The 21,580-nt window shown below is 37.6% G+C and overlaps 1 protein-coding gene across 2 annotated transcripts in view; it reads right to left on the bottom strand.

Annotated features, from left to right (window-relative positions):
- STAG1 (STAG1 cohesin complex component) overlaps positions 1–21,580 on the bottom strand; it is a 202,655-nt gene that overhangs the window by 8,758 nt on the left and 172,317 nt on the right. For both annotated transcript variants that reach the window (XM_075507568.1, XM_075507567.1), the window contains exons 23-29: positions 18,100–18,192; positions 14,264–14,438; positions 11,734–11,873; positions 9,840–9,941; positions 8,126–8,274; positions 6,908–7,036; positions 2,389–2,594 (exon numbers count right to left, since the gene is read on the bottom strand). In XM_075507568.1, the coding sequence (XP_075363683.1) occupies positions 2,389–2,594; positions 6,908–7,036; positions 8,126–8,274; positions 9,840–9,941; positions 11,734–11,873; positions 14,264–14,438; positions 18,100–18,192 (994 nt within the window). The remainder of the gene's footprint in view (positions 1–2,388; positions 2,595–6,907; positions 7,037–8,125; positions 8,275–9,839; positions 9,942–11,733; positions 11,874–14,263; positions 14,439–18,099; positions 18,193–21,580) is intronic.

Here is a 21,580-nt window from a genome sequence, read left to right as displayed (position 1 = left end):
TTATTACCCTTTGGGCATAAATGTTGTCTAAAAAGTTGCCTATTTATTCTTGAATTTACCTTTGAACCTTTTATAACGTTAGAGATTTTTGTTTTTAAATCCTATTTATGTTTGATTTCCTTACGGCATTATGAAGAAATGTTACAAAGCAGATTTACTTTCAGCAGCAACAGGGAATGTTCTTCAACCCGGACAGTCTGCTGAACCCAATATACACTGGATTTAGGTGAGAAAGGAACCATAGGGGACTAGTTATAGTTCTTTGATGCAAGGATAGTTTATGCAGTGACCCTGCCCTTGTTTTAGTTCCTTTAGAGTGGAATTTAAAGGAAAAAAAAAAATCTTAGTAGGATTTAAAGAGAGGCCCACATTTGTAACTGTACTGCCAGATTAAGATTAAAGCTAGGGCTTTTGGAAGAGTTATGAAAATATGTAAAGATGAAAAAACAACGAAGACCTGTATACATACTATGTACAGACCATCAGTTAATTTGTAGGCGACCAGCTGTTTGTTAAGGCAGGTTCTTCATAGCTCAAGTTATATAGACGAGTGAACAGTAAGTACTTATTTCTGAGGATTAAATCTCTGATTATTTCACGAGCTTATTATTGGTACATACAAAATAAGACAGAAAACTATGTCTTCCTGTGAAAAATACAGACAACCTGGCTCCAGGTTTTCTTGGCTTTCCTTTTTCCAAGAATCAAAAGGAAGTATACTCAGGGCATAATGCAATCAGTAATGTCTACTGCACATCAAGAAGCATCCAAAAATTAAGTATGTGGTGTCCTTCCAACTGTTTTATATTACTGGGGGGGTTAACATATGATATCAAATGTCCTGTATCAATACATGTCTAAATCAAGAATTTTGGTGCTTGCATTGCATATCCCTTTATGTATGGAAAGGCCGTAGAGCTTGTGTTGCTGCTCTCAGTAGGGAGCACTTGCTGGTACCTTTTCAGTTCTGTCATCTACCAGGCAGTCAAATCCTACAATGAAGGCATCTATCAAGGAAAAGACACTTATAAATGATCTCCTGGTGGAAACGGCTGTACGTTCAGATCTTTCAGGAACTGAACAAATAGATGAGTAACGTTGTACTTGGCCTACATAATTTTTAACTCAGTGATGTCTGTGGAATATTCAGGACCACAGCTGTTGCAAAGAAAGGGGATATTCAAATGTAGAGTGTTGCAGGTCAATTCTCCCTTCTACTGATCATTGAAAGAGAAGGACACGAAAAAGCGTGAGGCAAACAATGCCATAAACGCTATGTTGTAAGACTGAGACTTGCCTTACAGGGAAGCAAAGACGTTACTACACTTGCCAGGAAAAAAAAAAAAAGGATATTGATAGAGTACAATAAAATAGAATGGAAATAGTAACAAGAGGAAAGAAAAAAACCTCAGCAGTTAAATTCTGTGAAAAACATGGCATCCTGAAGGAAGCAAAACAGTGTCTGAAGAAAGGAAGCAGTATTTTGTCTACCTAAACTCTAGGTTGGCTAGAAGAAACTGAAGGACTTGGTCCACATACTGCTCAACATAAGCTGTAGTGGAGAATGGACCTGAAGAATGCACTTGTAGAAGTGGAAGAAGTGTAGAAGATATGGACAAACTTTTGAAGAATATTTTGGGAAACTGCTGTACATTCAAGGCAAATTGGCATAAGATTCCTCACTGACGAGTCACTATCGTAGATACTGACCTTCGAAAAATCCCTGAAGTTTAAAGATGCCACTTACACCTACTCTGTAGTGAAACAGTAAATTTATATTCACAAAAGTACACACTACATCACACAGGGTAACCAGGAACAGATGCACTCTTGTAAGAAATTTGCTATCATAGCCAAATTCCTGATAAACATGCCTGAAGTCATAGAAAGAGTAAATACAGACACTGGATATCACTACTATTTTAAACAAAAAAAGGTGTATTTTTAGTGTTCTCCAGTGGTCCTGCAAAAATACAGATCTAGATCAGAATTTCTGCCTTGGGCTTGCTCTAACACCCTGTTAATTAACAACAGCTCCAGACTGAAGCATAGGCAGAAAACCGGAAGTCCATGACTGAGCAAGGTGTAGAGCAGATAACTCCACAAACACCTCCTGTTTCCAACTTCAGTAACAGCTTTTAATAGTCCTGAATCTGCAAATCTCCGTGAAGACGGACAAGAACAGGGACTCAATGATGGTGTTTCTGATAAAGAAGTGTTCAAGGTTGATAGGAATTTGCAGAACAGATGTCTTGTTTTAACTACACACAGAATATATCATATATTTCAGCATTAATTGATAAACCATAAGGGTTCCTAAGAAGGAAGCCTGTAATATATGAACGAATTGAGAAATGCCTCTACCAGGCAACCTAAAACCATACAAACCTTCTACTCTCTTTTTGTGGAGCGGTGGTCGTCCTTTCTTATTCCTCACTGAAGAGGCTTTGCTGCTGCTGCTTCCACTGTTAACGGACATTCTGTCGTCTTCGCCACCCGTAACTAGTGAATTTCTATAGGAGATGAGTGGAAGCCATACATCTTCTCTTCTTTCCATCATCTGTTCTGTCAGAAACTTCTCTAAGTAGGAGTGACTGAAAACGAAAGACAATGAGTACAGAGGCACAGCGCATTGTTTCCTCTTTAATTAATCTGCAAGCCCTCTTCACGTTGTTGAGAGCTTAACACAAATCCCACATGGTGTTTCCTTATTTTAATTTAATAACATGCTGATAGGGCATTGTATCTCTGACTGAATAAGCATACATGTCATTCCCTCAAAACAAAGTACCATAGTTAAATCATGCACAGGTTACTCACAGATAAACAACACAAAACATTCTCTCCCCAACATCTTCCTCCGCATTTGTCTGCAATCATTCACAGCACACTCTACTTGAATTCCTTTTCTATTTTGCATAGTGAGGAAGCCACTTCTATATATTGCTACCATGTCAACAGGCAGACTGAATTAGAACCACTATTGTGAGGATGTAGGATAGCCTTTTGCATCTTGGAACCAGAAAATGGTTTCCTCAAATGCAAGCAGTTATTTTTCAATTAAAAAAAAAAAAAAAGGAAGATCTGTTCCACTGCCATGGAGAAGTCCAGTGCACACTTTTTAACTTATGGGAGGAACCAAACAACCTCCTTCCTGTATATGGTCTGGAGGACATCCGAGTTGTTTTCTTTTTCCATTGATTATTTAATTACAGTATTAGAAGCAGTCCTTAAAATAAATATGCAAATCCACATAAAAGTGATTCTAAAGAATTTCAAGCTGCAGAGCCAAGCATTCAGAATTTAGGCAAGAGACCTCAGGATTCTTCAACATTACCTCTACCCTTGCTGCAAATACATTAGGGTGCACCCCCCTTTGATCATGATTTCATTTAACACCACATTGCCAGGTTGTCATCAGTGGGAGTCAAACCCACAAATTCTGCATGGAAATGAACTCTCAGTCTCCCTTTTCCTGTTAGCTCATGGCAGGCTCAAACTTCTTATGTGGCCTAGGTATCAGAATAGGACAAGGAGCCACACTGTATGTGCCTGGGTAACAATCACATCCGATTTTTAATGGAATTTTGTTTTGATACATTGAATAGGATGACTTTGCTCAAGAAATAGCAGTGTTTCTGTCTACTGTTTTATTCAATATTGTGACTGCTTCTTCCTTCCCCTTTTTGTGTGTATACTAACAGCCCAACCTTGCATTGAATGAGAAATTCTTGGTTTATTCTCTCTCTCTTTTACAGTACCAAACAGCATTAACACTTGAGTGCTTCATGACTTTATAGAATTTATCTGCACAATAGTCTTGGAAAGTAAGAACTTTTCCTGCATCTAATTTATATTTATAAAACTAGAGTGCACAGGTTATGTCCAAATTGTGAAGAAGGAAAAACCGTACCACCTGGGGGTTCTTTACTGATTAGATGCCAAACTTCAGACAACTTCTGCTCAGCATTTTAGAGGCGCTTCATCCTGGCAGTTCTTGCCAGCTTCAGTGAGGATAGAAACTCTGAATTTCTAGAAGTAAGAACACCATGCCGAGGCTCCGTCTCATCTGACTCCAGACACCCAACAGTCAGTTGTCTAGTCTAAGCTAACAGTCTATTTGAGAGAAATAAATGGAAATAAATGCCTCCACAGGGCAGTTCACCTCTATACTGTGTTAGATGAATTCCTCAGGATTTCCCTGCCTGTATCTGCCTTGTGTGTTTGTAACTGTGTTAGTATAAATCTTTTCCTGCTAAGTGTAAGAGCCTGGCACCTTAAACGTGTAGTTTGTATTAAATCCATAGATTTGAATAAATCCATAGATGGCTATCACTGATTCTGGAGGTTACTCATAAAACAAGAAGCTAAATAAATAGGATAGGAAAACTAAATTAAACCAGTGTTTGCTGAACTGCAACAGGAATGGTTATTTTGCACCAAGGGCAGATGACATATGCAGACATATCAAGTAGATAGTTCATTTTTTTGGGGTTGGGAAGCCAAGCTGGAGGACTTCTGGAAGACAGGCAGATACATGCTCATGAGACTTTCAGGGTTATTCTACAGCACTTTTGCCTCCAGACTAACAGCCCATTGCTGAGTTTAGGGACAGTCACTTGGCAGGAGGAGATCAAGCCAGGGAGGGAGGTAGATGATCCTGTACACAGGAGTTCTCCACCAGATGGTGGTCACGTACCTTCCTGTTCATAGGCAACCCCTTCGGAGGGAGGGGGAGAGGTCCCTGTGGATTGGAGGAGTCATGCTACAGAGAAGGGCAAATCAACTATCCAGAGTCTAGCTGAGTATGTAATGTCAGTGAAGCACTATGGGCAATGCAGCCATTGCCTGATGGGTGCAAACGTGACAGATCTCTCAAGGGAAGGAACGTAGATATCTCCAGAAGAAATCTTTACATATAAGCAAGTTATCTTGACTCTTTTCATAGTCACCACAGCCAATGGAATCTAGGGCATGTCTGAACTCATCTGAAAACAGTAATTTAACACAGATCAGATAAATCATGCCCTGAAGGACCTATTTCTTTTCACTGATCTTCAGATTCAGCTAAAGTAAATAGCTCAGATACAGACGACTACAATAAAGACAGGTAAAATCAGGAGAAAAGGATTCCACTACAGCAATCTTTACAGTCCTGTGAAAGAAGCCAGTGGTTGTGTATGTGGGCACCAATGAGTGGGAGAACCTTCGAGAAAAAATTTTAAATGGCAACACAGAAGGCGAAGGAACAAGATCTCCTGAAGTACTGAATTTCATGCAAAGGATCAGGTCAAATTAAGCTGTCACATAAACTATACAGAATGATCGTAACCTTAAATTTTATACGCTGGAGAAACTTGTGTAGGGGATGACGACTGTACAGGAAGGATAAGCTTCACTGAATTAAACAGGAATCAGACTAATGGCACTTAAACTAACAGATGTAGGAGAACCTACAGTTCAGCTGGAGAGACAGTCATAAAAGCCTATTATCCCTAAGTCCTGTCCTGAAGAATGGGACAGAGGTTGACAAGATTCAAGGATATAACAATGAAGAGCAGTTTCAAAAATGGAGTGCCAAGCTAGCCCAACTGGATCATCCAATTCTCAAGCTCGTTTAACTACTTCTTCGACTGTGTTTGCTGAATTGACAAATTATCGATACAATTAAAAAATTAAATTGGTTCAAGTGTGTATACGTTAAAATTATACAAAGTTAACCAAGATGCATTTCTTATAACACAGATGAAGCTATAATATTCATAATTGTTAACCCTAATAGAACAGTCCTTTAAAACAAATGTCTTCACAGAAGAACTACAGAAAAGTTTGACAGAGTCAGTTGAGATAGTTATAGCAGATATATATGACTTACACTCATTGTGGTCAGAAAATTGACTGGAAAGATATCTATAACCATAAATCAGAAGATCTGGCAATCGCATTTTTTAAATTATCATAAAGTTATTCAAAGAATTCGGTTCTACACTGGGCACGTAGTGCTTGGCTGATTTTTGACTGGAGTCCTCTTCCTTTTTCCCTTACTACTACTGCACTGTGGCCAAATCCTGGATATTTGCTACATAACGTATTAGAAATGTAGAGCGTTATCTCTGCAGTGATGATGCTGACAACATGTCTTTACTATGAACTTGCCCTTAATAATGCAGTTTTCTCTCTGCCAATTCTGTTGATATCTGCAGCCCCTCTTGACGGTCTGTTCAAATGTTGCTCACAAAACGGTATTTCTTGCTCTTTATTCAGATCTTATCAACAATACCTCTGATTTATTTAATTTCCAGTATTTCATCTGCAGTAATTACCCACCATATCAAATTCAGGCTGCTTGTTTTAGCCTGCCAGGACTCTACCACCCTGCTCTGTCCTAACCAACAACAGTGTTCCCTCTCAGCCTCTTTTCTCTATCCTATTGCGCCAGTAATGGAAGCCTTGACAAACCTTTATTTCCCAGTTTAACTCAATATATTAAAATAAACAACAAATATATGTTTACATTTTATGTAAATATCTAACAGAAACAGATGTTACTGAAGTGTTTACAGGCCTGTAAATTTCCTGCACTGCTAACATTTAATCGCCTTTTTTTTTTTCTAGCCTGAAAAAAGGATTGTTTTTTCTTTTCAGTGCCCCATGGGAAATTTTATGGAACATTGTTTTAGTAAGGTCTCAAGCTCACCTCATCAGTGGATCTGATTCTCCTTTTCTCATTGATTTTTATTACTTTAAAATATAAAACGATGAATAACTATGTATGTGAAATGTCTCCCTGGGACTTCCTATAGCCCCCATTAGATTGTGAAAACCTCAAAGCAGAGAACTTAAACACACACTACAGTGATTAACAGAGCCCAGCAAAACCCACAGAAGAAAATGGGGCATTACTTACACAGTCTTTTTGTCCTGTCGCAAGAGTTTAGAAGAAAATTCACTAAGCACTTCAAGGAAAGCAAGGTTAGGAGGTGGATAGTCTTGTCCTTTTTGATTCTGATATTTGAAGGCAAACTCTATGCCATCTCTATGGTAAAGAAGTATTAAAATTTCAGACATTTGTAACAAAATAAAAAAAAAGTTGCCCAAAATCTGAACTGTGATGAAATTCTTTATATCCCATCATAATTTTTTATTTTTCATTACTAGCAACCAGCTGCTTTTGGACAAAGGGGAATCAAATGTTCCCTCTTGATTTGTGAGGATTCAGTCTCAAAGACAACATATTGCCAGTCACACGGTAAGAAGGAACCTACCACAGTCTAAGAAACTTGGCAGGTGCTGAAAGCCACTACCTTAGCAGGAATAGCCAATTGGCTCTTTCTTGTTTCTGCATGAAGCAGAAGCTTGCAATAAGAATAATATGTAAGATATAACAAGATGTAACTTTTGTATCAAGAGTCAGAGAACAGAATTTACTTACCAGTACATTAATACCTGCATCTCTGCCTTATCTTTGCTTTATCATTTGAGACTAAAGAAAACAATTTACTTTCACATTATCCAATAAGGGCACATGCATATCTTGACTTCTCTTTTGCTTGACACAAGAAAGTGTCTGGTAGCATTTTGATCGTGCTTTGCTAATCTTAGTCTTAATGACTTAGTCTCTGAGATAGCAAACTTTAATATTTTAACCTTTTTATGGCATGGGAAAGTCATAATTTAAATTTAGTGGCACCTTTCTACACTTTCCTATGCAGCAGTTACATAAAAAGCTTCAATGCACTTAAAAGAAAAAGATTTCAAAAACACTTTTGGAATACCTTTTTATAAAAGCCCTTGGTGCCTACAGAATCCACAGTGGTGTGGTACAAAAAACCATCTACAGTTGTTAGATACAGTCCACACAAATATGTATAATACCAGTGGCTTTACCCGAGATAGATAAACATAGCCATTTCAATAAATTCCAACAAATAATTAGGTAGCAGCTAGTTTTTCTTCCTTTCTTACATACATACATGTACACCCCCCACCATTTTTCTACATAAACTAGAAAAAATATATCATTATTCCAGGACCTGTTAAGATTACGTACCTTTAGAAAAGGTATGCTGAGCAAAAGCTTTAATCTGAAGTAAAATAAAAATCTAGTTTATTTACCACCACTCACTTGTGTAGTGTGGCCACAGCCTCTCTTGTCTTGATCTGATCCAAGCCAAAAGTGAGGGCAAACCGACGGGCCAGTTCCTTAATTCCACTAACATGGGCAGATGTCCTGTCCAAATTGGGACCTTGCTCCTGAACAAGCTCATTAAACAGCTAGAGAAAGAATTCAGTTGTTAAAATCTGTGAGCTAGAAAACACTTTTCTTGAGAAAGACTTTCCTTCTTAGGCAGTTACGGCTAAGAGTGGACATTACAATGACTTTTTTCACAGAGGTGTAACAGAGTTCTCTTATATACAACTTCCAATCCACTTCAGTTCCCAGACTTTTTTCTGTGTAACTGCTGTTTGCCAATTGTCCCCCATCTTGTACTCACGCGGATAACTCTTAAACAGAATTTTGCGCTTACCTTCACTGAATTGCATCTATTATTCTCCCAACTCATCAAGATTGTTCTGCATTCTTATGCTGTTTTCTAAAATACTTGCATCACCCATCAGATCAGCATCATCTTTGAATTTAAGAAGCAAAATTGCTATTCCATCATTCAAGACTTAATGTCTATCTGAACAGCATTACTGGGTAAATGCCTTCAAAGCCTGCTTGATAATGCCCTTTCAGTACAGTAATGAACTACTCAGTAGTTTTCCAATCAGTTCTGTATCTTCTTCTGGTACTGCCATTTAGACCACATTTTCCTAACTTGCTAATGAGAATATCAAGGGAGACGGTGTCAGTGACAATATTAAATCAAGTTGCATTAAATCTACTGTTTCTCTGATACCTACAAGTTCTGTTACCATATAATTAACGAAAGCAGCTTAATTTGACGTGATTTCTCCTTGACAAATTCATACTGGCTGTTACCTATCACTTAGGCACTTGCAAATAGCTTGTCTAATTTTTTTTTTTTTTCCCATGAAAGGATATTAGGCTGACTGATCTATGGCACCTGGCTTCTTCCTCTCTCCCAAGTTTTAAAGACAGGAGCTACTTTGACACTCGCTGATTCTTCTGGAAGTACATCTGTTTTTCCCAAGTTTTCACAGATATCTCTCAGCTTCCAGACTGCTACAGGAAATCCCTTAGTACTCTGGAATGAATTTTGGGAGGCCCAGCTGATTTGAAAACATCTAATTTATACAAGTAATTTCTCTATGTAATGGATATAGCTGGTACTTCAAGGGCCTAAATGGTATTTAGTGAAGCACACACTTTGTGCTGTTGGCAGAACAAGGATGGATTTCATCATCAAGCCAATAATTTATGGTTGATACAAAGCAAATTTTGCAGGGAAAACATGCTTAATATTGGAAGGCTTAAACTAATCAGCTTGAAGTTTGAAAAATCAATCAGTATTTAGACAAAATGTAAAGAAGATGCATTACTTCCAGGTAACTATAAGAAGAAAAAGTCATCCTAATTCTTCTTGTTCACTAAGTACCAGTAAACAAACGGTATGAATCAGCATGGACCACATTGCCTTCAAGGCTCTTCTCTCCCTTTCTTCCATTTTAATCTGACCAAAACATTGCCAGTGTGGGCTTAAGGAGACAGAGATTACAGAGACAAATGAACAGTGACAGCCTGAATTGAGGAGCAAGATAATCTCTTAACAGAAATGTAGTATTTTTGCTTCATTGTTCAGTGCACCAGAGAAAATCCTGTCCAGTATTTTCTGCAGTGAGGCATTTCTAACAAAAAAAATCAATATTCTTACCTGTTGCAAACTGAGAATGAGAGTCTTTGCACACTGGATTTTATCAATTTGCCTTGTTTTGCTCAGGGTTTCCTTAATGATATCTCCATAGTCATTGTAGTACTAGGAAAAAACACGTGGAGAAAACCCTCTTTAAATCGAACCTCTTATACAAGTTCTTAAAATTTTTCTTGATAGAAAGATTACTAGTAATTCTTGTTGTGAAAAGGCAGCAGTTGCCAAAAACCCTAGTCTCAAATCCAGATTTTTTGTGTGAGTGGGAGGCAATGTTTCAATGTAAAAATTTAAACTGATTGGGAGCCTGCACCCAGTGATGAGATACCGAACGTCTGTATTTGTTATTATCTTTTGTAACAAATGTGTTGAAAAACAAAAGAGTATTTCCTACCCCAAACTAAATATTTGATGAAAGTGACCCATGGCTGCAAATTCTAAGAAACGTTACAGTGAACCAACCCACCCTTCAACAAGTCAGTGTGAACAGACACTAGCACACCAGTGTGAAGCTCCATATACAACGCAAGGTGAGTTAGATGGCCAAGAAAGGAATTCACTGAAGCCAGAAAGCTGAGTAAGGAATTAGTTAGTATGAAGTGCTGATTTTTTTTTTTATGTTAGAAGAACAGTTGCCGAAAACCACAGCCTAGGGTACTGACCATTTGGGTAGAAAAGCCCGTATAATCATTAAAACTTCCAGGCTGAGAATATAAAATTTTTTTCTCTAACCAGTATTCTTTCAGCCTGATTAATATTTCTGCATTTGCAACCACTTATTTTCATTCCCTCTTAAATATTGCTCCTGCCTTCTTTGGTACAGAGAGCCTTCTAGTTTGTATTCCAATTTAAATTCAATCTCTCTCACTCTCCCTCAATTTCAAGAGAAGGAGGGGTGTGGGGAGAGTAGAAGACCAACCTAGAGCAGCAGGTAGGAAACTAACCCAAATTGTGACAGTTTCAGTTTGAAACTCCTGCTGTGGAAAAAAATCCCTAAGCAAGACTAACCCTGAGCAGTGACCTGGCTGATGGCTGGAGTGTGCACTGGGGATTTTATTGTACTGCGTGCTCCTAACGAACAGGAGAAGGAGGATTTAGAGTTCAATCATTTATATTTCACATCAACATCTCAAACACTATCTATAGTAAAGGACCTGCTCCTCACCCCAGGTTTTCCTCCTTGATTGTCATCTTTGTGATGACTAATCCCTTACAGAGAGACAGGTGAGGTATACCCAGCAATTTGATATAATCTGAGGGGCTTTGTGTTGCTTGGCAGTGTCAGGACTGCTAATGTGCCTGTTTTCTGGCAGGTAAACTTGCAAGTACAGGGTGCAGTGGTAGCTGAGCAGCAAGTCTTTCTGAATTTCCTTTGGCCTAAATACTGTATGGAAGCAGCGTGAGTTGGTAAGACATGCAGTTAATGCATACAGCAGTACCATACAGAGCCTTTTTTTTACTGCTTTCCTGTTTAAAACAATCTTTTCTCACAAAAAACCCCCTGCTTCCTTATGGCAAGTGCCAAGATTGGGAGACTCCCAGTCAAATATGACATTGAACAGATAACTGTTATTGTGGATTCTAGGAATGAATTTGAGGAGTAGGATAAGAAATTATAGAGCGGAGCCTCTCTGGAAATACACAGCACCTTGTGGGACCAACTTTTGGTGCTGTCTTTAATAAGGCACTTACGCTACACAGGAGAGGAAGTGCAGAGCTTACTGCTTCTCAGTGGCAGGTGTAACTTAGAAAGGAAAAACTATTACAAGAAATCAAATAAGGCTGTAAAAGCTTTCAAAAGTGTTCAGCCTTTAACTACTGCACTGGAAGGCAGAGGAATAGGGGCCCTGACACTACAATCTACGTTCAGTTAGGAAGAGGAGAATACACAGAGCTGTACCTTCATATAGTGTTTGAAGATATCTGCTGCTGCATGCATGTCCACAATGTCATAAATTATCAGCTTGCTAAAGGCAGCCAAAAGGTTTCTTCTCTTATGTAAAGCTTCTATTTTGTTAGCTTCATCTTCTTCATCTCCCTCTGAAAGCATCAACAACGATAAAATGTTTATAAGTAACTGCTATGTTCTAAAACGACATTATCGAAGAGTAGCTTTTAGAAAAAAACAGTTCTTTATAATGAAGCAAGGATTGTTGCAGGAGAAGCTAAAATGAAAGGTGATAATTCTTGAGTCCTGCCTATGTTTGGACCTTTAGGGAAGTTCAGGAACATGACACACCATTGACCAAGGATGCTGTAGTCCTGAATAGGTACTAAACATAATCCACATGGAACTGAATTGCTTATTTTCTTTACCCTGTGAAAGGTCACAGTGAAGACTTGTTGAATGCTTTGTGCCTAACTTCTGAAACATTTGGAGATGCTGCTTTAACATGACTAAGCTATAAATATTTCACATGAGGAAAATTAGAAGCAGCAATACTTCTACTGCATGCCTTGGAATTTCAGATACAAAATCGATGGCTCTAAAGAATCAATAACAACAGAAAGTACAATTCAGTTGTAAGAAACATTAACATTGAATGGCAATGTCATAAGTATTAAGTCCCCATGTAAGACACCACTCAGTGAATGAAAATAAAACTATACACATAAAATGTGAAACATCATATAATAAAAGCATATTCCACAACTTATATAAGAAAATGAAATCAGCTATAACAGTTGTGATAAAAGTAAACATTCTGTGGTATTTAGAAGAGCTTATTCTTGGAGGGAATCTTCCAACCAGTTTGTGTAAGTACAGACCTGTGCAGGGGTGAGGAGGGACACAGTGTCAACTGTGACTCTCTTGCTGCACTCTTACTAGAGTCCCCTCAGAGCCACAGTACTTAAGTCACGTATTTGATCACAGGAAATCACTTACGAGCAGTGTAGCTGACTGTGAATATGCATGCATGTTTTAATCCTGAGATGCTTCAACCCACAGAATTGAAGCCCACTAGCACACCTCCCCCCACCCCCGCTTCCTTAATTTCTTTTTATCATTACTGATGTGTTCTGAATACCAAAAGTTATAAATGGTCAGACTGACTTCATGGAGTGAGCAGCATTAGGGAATGGAGATTACATACAAAGATCTTCATCCACCTTTTTGCTGTCTTCCCAGTCCAAATTACAGGATGTTAAAGAACAGCAATTTTGCTAAAGAGAAAAAAAAAGAACCAGACGCTGTCCTCCTAAAATCTGTCCTTGATATATTATTCTGAACATTGAACTCACAAAATATGATTAACTGCACATAGATTTCTGGTGAAGGTGTGTTTCAAAATGTATTCTTCCCAGGAACCCTTAAAGAGATGCTCAACAAAGAAAGTTGTTAGCTACTAAGGAGCTAGGGAACTAGAAGACTGAAAGCACCTTTAGAGCAAGAATACATTCTCTGAGACCTTAGTTCTGTATCTTGCTGTCTTAAAAGAGCTAACATAGCAACTATGTGTCATGCTAACATACAGGTAACCGAGTACAGAGGAAATTCAGAAAAAGTGCCAAAAAGAGCACTGCAGCATGCGCTCAGCAGCTCTTTCACATAGTTTGACTATCTGGGAATCCATCTCTTGTTCAAAGCTACTTAGGATTCAGAAATTGGGTACCGTTGTACTTGTATTTAGGCATTTATAACACACACCAGCAGCACCAAGTTATTTAAAACCAGACCTAATTGACAAATCTGCCTCTCGCCGACTGAAAGCCAAAAATTTCAAGTCATCCTTGTGAGGAGGTAGAGATGGGGTCACCTCAAACTGCAGCCTCTCAAAACGTGGCCATGCACAGATGCCTAGGAAGGAGCAAGGAAGCAAGCAAGCATACGTGATACTTTCCCAAGTACTCTCCTAGCCTCCAACTAAATCAACGATGTCTTGAGCTTGATTTTATTATTTTGGGGAAAGAGCAGAAGGGGTGTTTATTTAGTAACTTCAGAGTTTCTTAAGGCTTTCTTTGCCTAGAGCTTTGCTGGTAAGGTTTGCCTTCAGGATCCTATAACTCCATTTAGTAACTCTAAAGGATTTCACTGCTATGTACTGTTCCATCATACTTCCTCCCTTGAAGCCATATTAAATGAAGTCTGCTGCTGAACTAAGACTGTACTGTTTTGGAAATAAATATTAAGAAAAATATAGATCAGTAAAGGAAGAATAATTTTGTCCAGATTTATAGCATGTAGTTACAGGCCACTCCCATGTCTTCTGAAAACATATCTTTTTATGATGTGAACTTTATAAGTACTTATTCTTCTTTAACACAAGTAGTACTGAATATTGAGTATTTCATATTTACACCTCCCAAAAATAAAGGAGGAATAATTCTGAAAACATTTGAGCAAACTGATCTGAAAATTCTATTTTCTTCTTTCTTCTGTGTCTGTTATGGAAAAAAAGCTAAGTAGAAAACATGAAAGCTAAACGTACCCATGCTCTGGTTTTCATCATCTTGGTCAATAAAGACATGGTCCATCACGAAACTGAGAAGTTCTGACTGGAGGCCTGAATCTGGATTAAACACCAAAGGCTGAAGACCTTCTCGACCTCCAGTCATCAGCTGATGACTAAAAATCATCAAGAGATCACAGAGCAGCATGAAAGCCTGAAAGGCAAAAGGGAATGAATGCAGTAAGAAGCATAAGTAAAAAATAAAATACCATTTATCTAATTTCCAGATATCCCCTGCTATTATTAAATGTCCTTCTTTAGCTGTACTCAGCTGTAGTTGTTTATGTGCTGTGAAAAGTGTTCATGAGGGTTTCCCCTAACTTTAAAATGTCATGCCTTTGATTTCTACATAAGTAACTGTGTTTACTACCTCTTCCATGTCCAGGCTGTTCCATATTAAACTTCCATTTCTTCTCTATGAAAAGAACTCTAAATCTACCTCTGATCCAAGGACTGTAGGCAAATTTGTAGTAAAGACTAAAGACCTCTTTTGATAAACAGTTAGAGAAGTTAAACAAGCAAAAAAATGAATAATATTTTGAGGGAAAATCCAAGCTGAGTCACTGTCAGATCCCCAAAATACAGAGCAGCAGCTGTAAGCAAAGAAATCCTTGCAGAATTTCATCACCAATTCTCTGCAAAAAGAATCAAGTAACTACACAGCTTTCAAATCTAGATAAAAGCCGACCAGGGCAGAATTTTAAATGATTTATGCTCATTACTATTATACCCTCATTACCTGAGAACAGAGAAAGAAGGCAGCTATTAACAACTTTACTTCTTTCAAGGGCTTATCTGTATACTCTCATGCATGAGAATAACATATTTTCCTCAATGGCTTATATCAGAGTGTCACAGCCAGCTGTATTCATTTGCATTACATTCAACACCTGAGTACCTTTCAGAAAGTACTTTTTCATCATCTTAGTTTCTCTACCTTTAACCTCAGGTTCTGAAAACTGAGAAAGAGATGAAGGTTCAAAGTATGAATGTGTAAAAAGACTCCTAGGAGATCTATGCTGGATGTGCTGTCTCTTCCCCCAGAAGCCTGCAAGAGTCTCAGGCAGGGCAGTGTCAATCACCACTCCCAGGTAGGTGGTAGGCCAAAGGCATTTTCAGCTGAAGAGAGACTGCAGAATACCTCTGACAGAGTCATTAAATCCTATCTAGGCTTTGATTCAGCCCTATATTCCCCCTCTACAAACAGCTGAACAGAAAGATAGTGAAATGTGTGTTTAAACATATTTTTGAACCGAGCCTAAGGAAAACCAGTGAGTGAGAGCAATCTGCTTTACAAACCTCCAAAATGAAATCTTTGTGAATGCTGAACATCATAGCAGCTCACTTATTTCTTGGAGTATGTCATAAAATCTGCATGAGCTATACTTAGGCAAGAACAAAATGCAAATCATTGTAAACTATGTTCTACTTAGACTTTGGAGACAGATGCCAGTATTTGGGATTTTTCTCCACTGGATCCAAAAAGTTGTGACTCATTTCAGTGATGATCTCAGCTGCCCTAAACTCCTTTGATACTCACTTGAATTTAAGCTCATCATAATGTAAACCTCTAAAAAAGAGCATATGAATAATGCACTGAAAGTGCTTATTTCTGTCCAATATAAAGGCAGCAGTGGACTCAGATACAGATGTCTATATATTGTAGATATGTCTAGTCACAGGAGATTTATTTCACTCAAATAGTCTAGGAAAATTTGAAATGTTTGAGTCCTGTTTCTATAGGTACTTAATATGTTTTTCCTTCCTTTGATATGTACATTGATCTTCTCTGGAAAGAACGTATAGATTAAGAATCAAATATGGTAGGGAGACAATATAATTTACACAAAATTCTCAGAAAAATCCAGTAAAACAAAAGGATTAAGAAGCAGTCCTGCACTTGCAGAAATATACTTTTTAAGGAAGAAAATTAAAAAGATCATAGAAGTGTTAGTTGGAAGGGACCTCTGCAGTCTCTAGTCCAACCTACTCTGATTGGGACACTTGCTGTCTCTACGTCTGGTTGGTCATGGCTTTGTCTAGCTGAGGTTTGAAAGCTTCCACAGAATTGTGAACTGCAAAGGAGCTTCTAAGAAAAGTTTAAATTACCAATGAAAAAAAAAATTGTGGCCACTAATAATAAGAGAATAAAATGTTAATATATATCAAGAACAAAAACATTGCAGTAATGGGAAGAATCATTTACCACTTGTTGATGCAGAAAAGACATTAGTGCTAGCTTAAGCTAGAATGGTTGGTATTTTCATGAAGCTAGATTATATTTTCACATTATGTGATATTAATAAAATATGCCAAGAGTAACTACTCAGAATATTAAAAAACAATTACTGAAGTTAAATCTGCTGGAAGACAATGACACGTCAGAGTCTTTTAAAAAATACATAAACTAGCAACATCTCCAAGCCTTTTATATTTATATTTGATGATACTTGCAGAACACAGTGTAAATGCCAAGCAGAGCTATCTTTCAAAAAAATAAAACCGTCTTTTAAGAAGCATTATCTTTTAAAAAACACAGGCAAAAACCACAAGCCAGTTAGAGTCTTTGCAAAATCTTGGGAGGTATGATAGAAATGCAATTTGTAAACAACTAAAAGATGTCAACAGACTTGATATAAATCAGCATATATGCATAAAATCTCAGCAAACAAACGAGCTGCTGTTTTTTTCAGAGACTGCAAATTATTTCAAAAAGCCCTTGGATTTCATTTCTTTTATTTCAATTTCTAAATACATATAGCAGAAGCTTCCTACTCCATGCATGCGTGGCTTTCCAAAAATCTAAACCAGAGAACTGGATAACTACACTGAAGCATTAAAAAAAAAACTCATACCTTATTATGCAATCATATTTCACATATATACTTTTGGCGTATGTGTACACACACATACACATGCAGAGAGATACATGCACTTAAGTTGCCAGTCAGCCTACCAAACAGGGAAGCACAGCAACCTAAGCTATAATGGCTATATTGATGAGAATCTAAAAAACCCTCCAGATCTTTGTATTTCTATAATGAAGACACTGTTTAAACAGGTATTTTACTTTGGTTTCTCAAGGAGACATAACTATTTGTGAAGTGACAATTTTTGCATAGTGTGAGAGGACACTACATTCTACATAGTAGAATAACATACTACATAGCGTTATTCAGAGTATTTTTGTAAAATGAATTAACTTTTTTTTCTGCTAGAAAATATGCACTAGTATGACCTGTGCTGCTAGAAGCCTCAATTTTCTCCCATTAGCCACAATGGGAAAGACATACAATAATTAGTATTCACCACTACATTTAACTGAATTATTAGGATAATGAAATAATGAAATATCATTGAGGCTTCAGGCATTTGCCTTTGGCAGGAAAGCAGTCACTCTAGACTCCCTGTCAATAACAGGGGGAAAAAAATCCAGAAATATACAGAGAAAGATTCAGCCCTTTTGAGGTCTCAATCACCCTCTAAAAGTGCCTATTTCCATCTGTTAATACAGTAAGTGTCTAAAGGAATAGGCTTTTATTCTAGGTGATTGACTTAGGTGCCTAAAGTTATGACAGCTGAACATGAGCCTAAGCATCCAGGTAATCCTTATTGTTAAATCAAAAATTAATTTGACATTAGCTGTGCTTTGAAGGTGCTTTTAATACACCTCTTCTTATGGAGTGTTTGTTCAGTTTTATTTAGACAGAAGGCACAGATGATTTTACTTTAAATTTGATATAGTGTCGTCTTGAGTTTTACTACAGTTTAATATTCACACTTTTCTAAAAGCATGTGACAGACATGTCCTTTACCTGTTCTTTGACTGGAGTGTTGACATTTGATAGACACTGCTGGCAGACAGCCAGAAAGGATTTCACAGTTTTCCTCAATACCAACAAGTCCTCCTAGAATAAACATTAAAAAGGGATAATACATAAATATTAATAAAAGGTTGCTAGGAAAAAGCAAAATAAAAAGATGGTGATAATTTCATACATTCGATCCTATAAACTAGCCAAACAAAAAAGGCTGTGAAAAAATATGCGATTCATAGAGCATAGAGTAAAACAAGTCATTAATTTTCTGAGGAATGACCCCAAGTTTCCCTGTAATTAATAATAGTGAACCAATACATTCCTGAGTTAAATTGTCTGTATTTTATATTGAATGTAAATTATAAATGTTTCACAACAAATAGTTTAATACATCAAGGTCAGCCTACCTGGTGGTTTATAAACAATTCTGTACTCAGATAAATCAACATGAACAAAAAAGTAAAATACCAATGAATGTCTCAAGTTCAACAAAAACATTATCCTAACTTCCCACAGACATGGGAAATGTGAAAGCAAATCACAGAAATCTGATGAGTTACAGAAGAAAGAAGGAGGTTTGTTGATCTGGAGAAAGAAGGATTTGTGGGTGGAAAAGACAAATGAATGACTGTTCTTGATCACCTTGGTCTAGAGAGAACTGATGTGTATTTTAAATGTAGGTACCAGAAGTGGCAGGTTCCACACAAAACTGTACACTTCAACCTGGGGGAATTAATGCTGTACCCTGACGAACACTTATTTTTTACGGATAACAAAATAAACTAGTGAAAACAAATCAAAACAAAACATAAGATACTGGAGCATAATCATAAGAATACAGCAAGTAGCCACATGGAAACAGCAAATCAATTACAGCAGAAAAAGAACCCTCCTATGTGAAAAGTTAAGACCGCCTCTATCGTAACCAAGAAACGTACTGAAGATGTGCATGGCTTCTTGGCACGTACTTACATAGTTACTCTGTTTTACAGTAGTGATAAACCAAACACCAAGAAGAAAACAAGAACCAGAAATCACCAGGACTTTGTGTTAGCTTCAAGGTTTGTGAAAAGGACTAGCTTTGTCAACACTGATTCATAGATTCTGCTACTCTGCATTGCTCAGGTGATACAAAAAACCAAGCGCTTCTGCCCTGTCTACTCCTGCCTGCCGTACCACGTGTCTCCCAGCACTCTGATCTCTTCCCGTGCCACCAGCAGTTCTGCCAGGACCCCACAGACAACAGCATTTCTCACACGCACCTAGGACCACTGCTTTAAAGATCTTTCCCTTCCCAGTTTTCACATAAAGAAGGGATCATAACAGCCATTAATTCACACCAAGACTGCTGGCTTACTGCTGCTGCAGACTTTCCTCCATGATCCCCCTATCAGCTTTCAGATGAAAGACAACGCGCCCTACAGAACAACATCCAACCTACATCTCAAGAATCTACATAGTGTACATGCAACATTTTCCTTGCTAAAAATTCCAATTTTTAATTATGCTGGCTGTTCAGTCCATGTGTCTTATTTCTAGTTTTAGCTTTTCTTATTGCTTCCTATCATAAGATCTTGTTATTCTTTGTTTACTGAAAAGCCTTTTTGTGGTCCGTATGTTCTTTCTGTGTTGGTTCACAACAGAAGGCAGGTCTGCAAGCGTGCCAAATCACCCCAAGTGTTCCTAAACCTCTGAACCTCTTATACTTTTCAGTAGAGTGAGTGTGATTTTCTGATATGGACACTGAAGGTCTATGAGCTACCTCACCTTCCTATTCCTAATAAATTTTCCTTTGATAATATAGCCAAGGATCCCTTTGTGCCACTGCATTACATTGCCATTACATGATCTGTAAGACAGCTCTGCTCTATTTTAAGTCACAACTTTTCACTCATCAGCCTCCTTGTTCCCAGATATAAGCCTTCCATTTGGCAGCATTAAAATGCCTCTTTCTTTTTTTAATTGTATTTTGTTTACCAATTGATTTATGTCACCCACATTTTAAATACCTTCAGTTTACCTTCCCTGATGATTGGTAAAAATTATCAGTTTTTAGCAGAGAATGGATCTCTCCTGGAATGCATCAGAAGCTATCCCCTTGTGTGATGATTTCCCACTTACAATTTTTTTCTAATATGTTAATCAGCTTTGAGCTATTGAATATGAATTACATTAAATTCACATACTCACCTGAAATTCAATGTGATAGTAATGTCTCACAGAAACTGTATTTCAACTGGTTTCCTCATCAGTCAAAAATGCAGTCTTCCCAAGAACAAATTCATTTGTTCCTTTTGGTCTTATCTGTTGGCCATGTTCGTTCTGCCCTTCAGCCTTGTACTGACTGTGTTTTCTATCAGCCAGGCCAAGATCTTACCTAGGGCTGAGGCCAGGCTTATGAGTTCACTGTTACATAAGAATCTGATTTACAGCTTTAAACATTGGGATTACAATCACTTTAATAACTTCCTACTTTCTATCACAATTATCTTCCATTTAGATGTTAATGAATTCAACAGAGAAACTAAAACCTATGAAAAATCCTATATAAAGGTTAAAAAGTGAATGAGCACGTCTCCCATTTTTCTTTCTGTAAAAGAATGAGTAACACGTAGGTACACATTATTTATTATCCTTTCTCTTGATAGCATGAGAAAGATTCATTTTGAAAAGTTATAGACAGCAAAAGAAAGCCTGACTGAACAGTGCAACAGAGCCATCTGGAACTTTTCTAAATTTGGAGAAATCCCTAGACTACTAGAGAGTGGTAATTTTTTTAAAAAGAGAAAATGGGAAGAAAAAAAAGAATTAGATTTTCAAGTCTTTTACCATTCTCAGGCACACAGCCAAGACTCTTGAGGTGTGATTACTTGATATGCTGGCTTCAGCAGAAAAACTGGTATAAAAAAAATTTTACAGTCCTCTTGGTTGCTAGGGTAAAACTATGGGGTCACACTGTGAACTGGATCACTAAAGTGACCCAGGATAAAAATAACCCTTTCTTGAACTGTACGGCGTAATATCTTCAAATTTAACTAGTCCATGGCAGGAACAAGAATGAGCCGCTAAGAGCAAGGACTTGTATTGGCTTTGCCACCACCTGTAATTGAACAACTGTGTTCACAAGACTGCTATCCAAAATTCTTCAGTTATTTTCTAGCTTTAAATTGAAGCTTGTTTATTCCATTGAAACCATGTAGAAATGCTGTGCTTTTGCTAGGTTCATCTACCAAACCCAATGCTTTTCTTCCTATTTTCCCATTGCCTTTCCTCTAAATTACTTATTTGCAGTGTTAACTTCCTTCTCCTTGCAACTCCAAGTCTTCAATAAGCTTTACAATGTTCAAGAGCCATTAGCTTCAACTGAACTGTGGAACACAATCCAACCTTTTGCACCTTGTGACTCTTCCCTTCGGCATTTTGTGCTTTCTTTCATTGTTCCCATATAAATACGAAAAGTCACCAAGTCACTATGTTG

The sequence above is a fragment of the Mycteria americana genome, chromosome 7 (genome assembly GCF_035582795.1).
Source record: "Mycteria americana isolate JAX WOST 10 ecotype Jacksonville Zoo and Gardens chromosome 7, USCA_MyAme_1.0, whole genome shotgun sequence".
Taxonomy (NCBI): Eukaryota; Metazoa; Chordata; class Aves; order Ciconiiformes; family Ciconiidae; genus Mycteria; species Mycteria americana.
The sequence above is the reverse complement of the archived record's forward strand: the minus strand, read 5'-3'. Positions and strand labels throughout refer to the sequence as shown.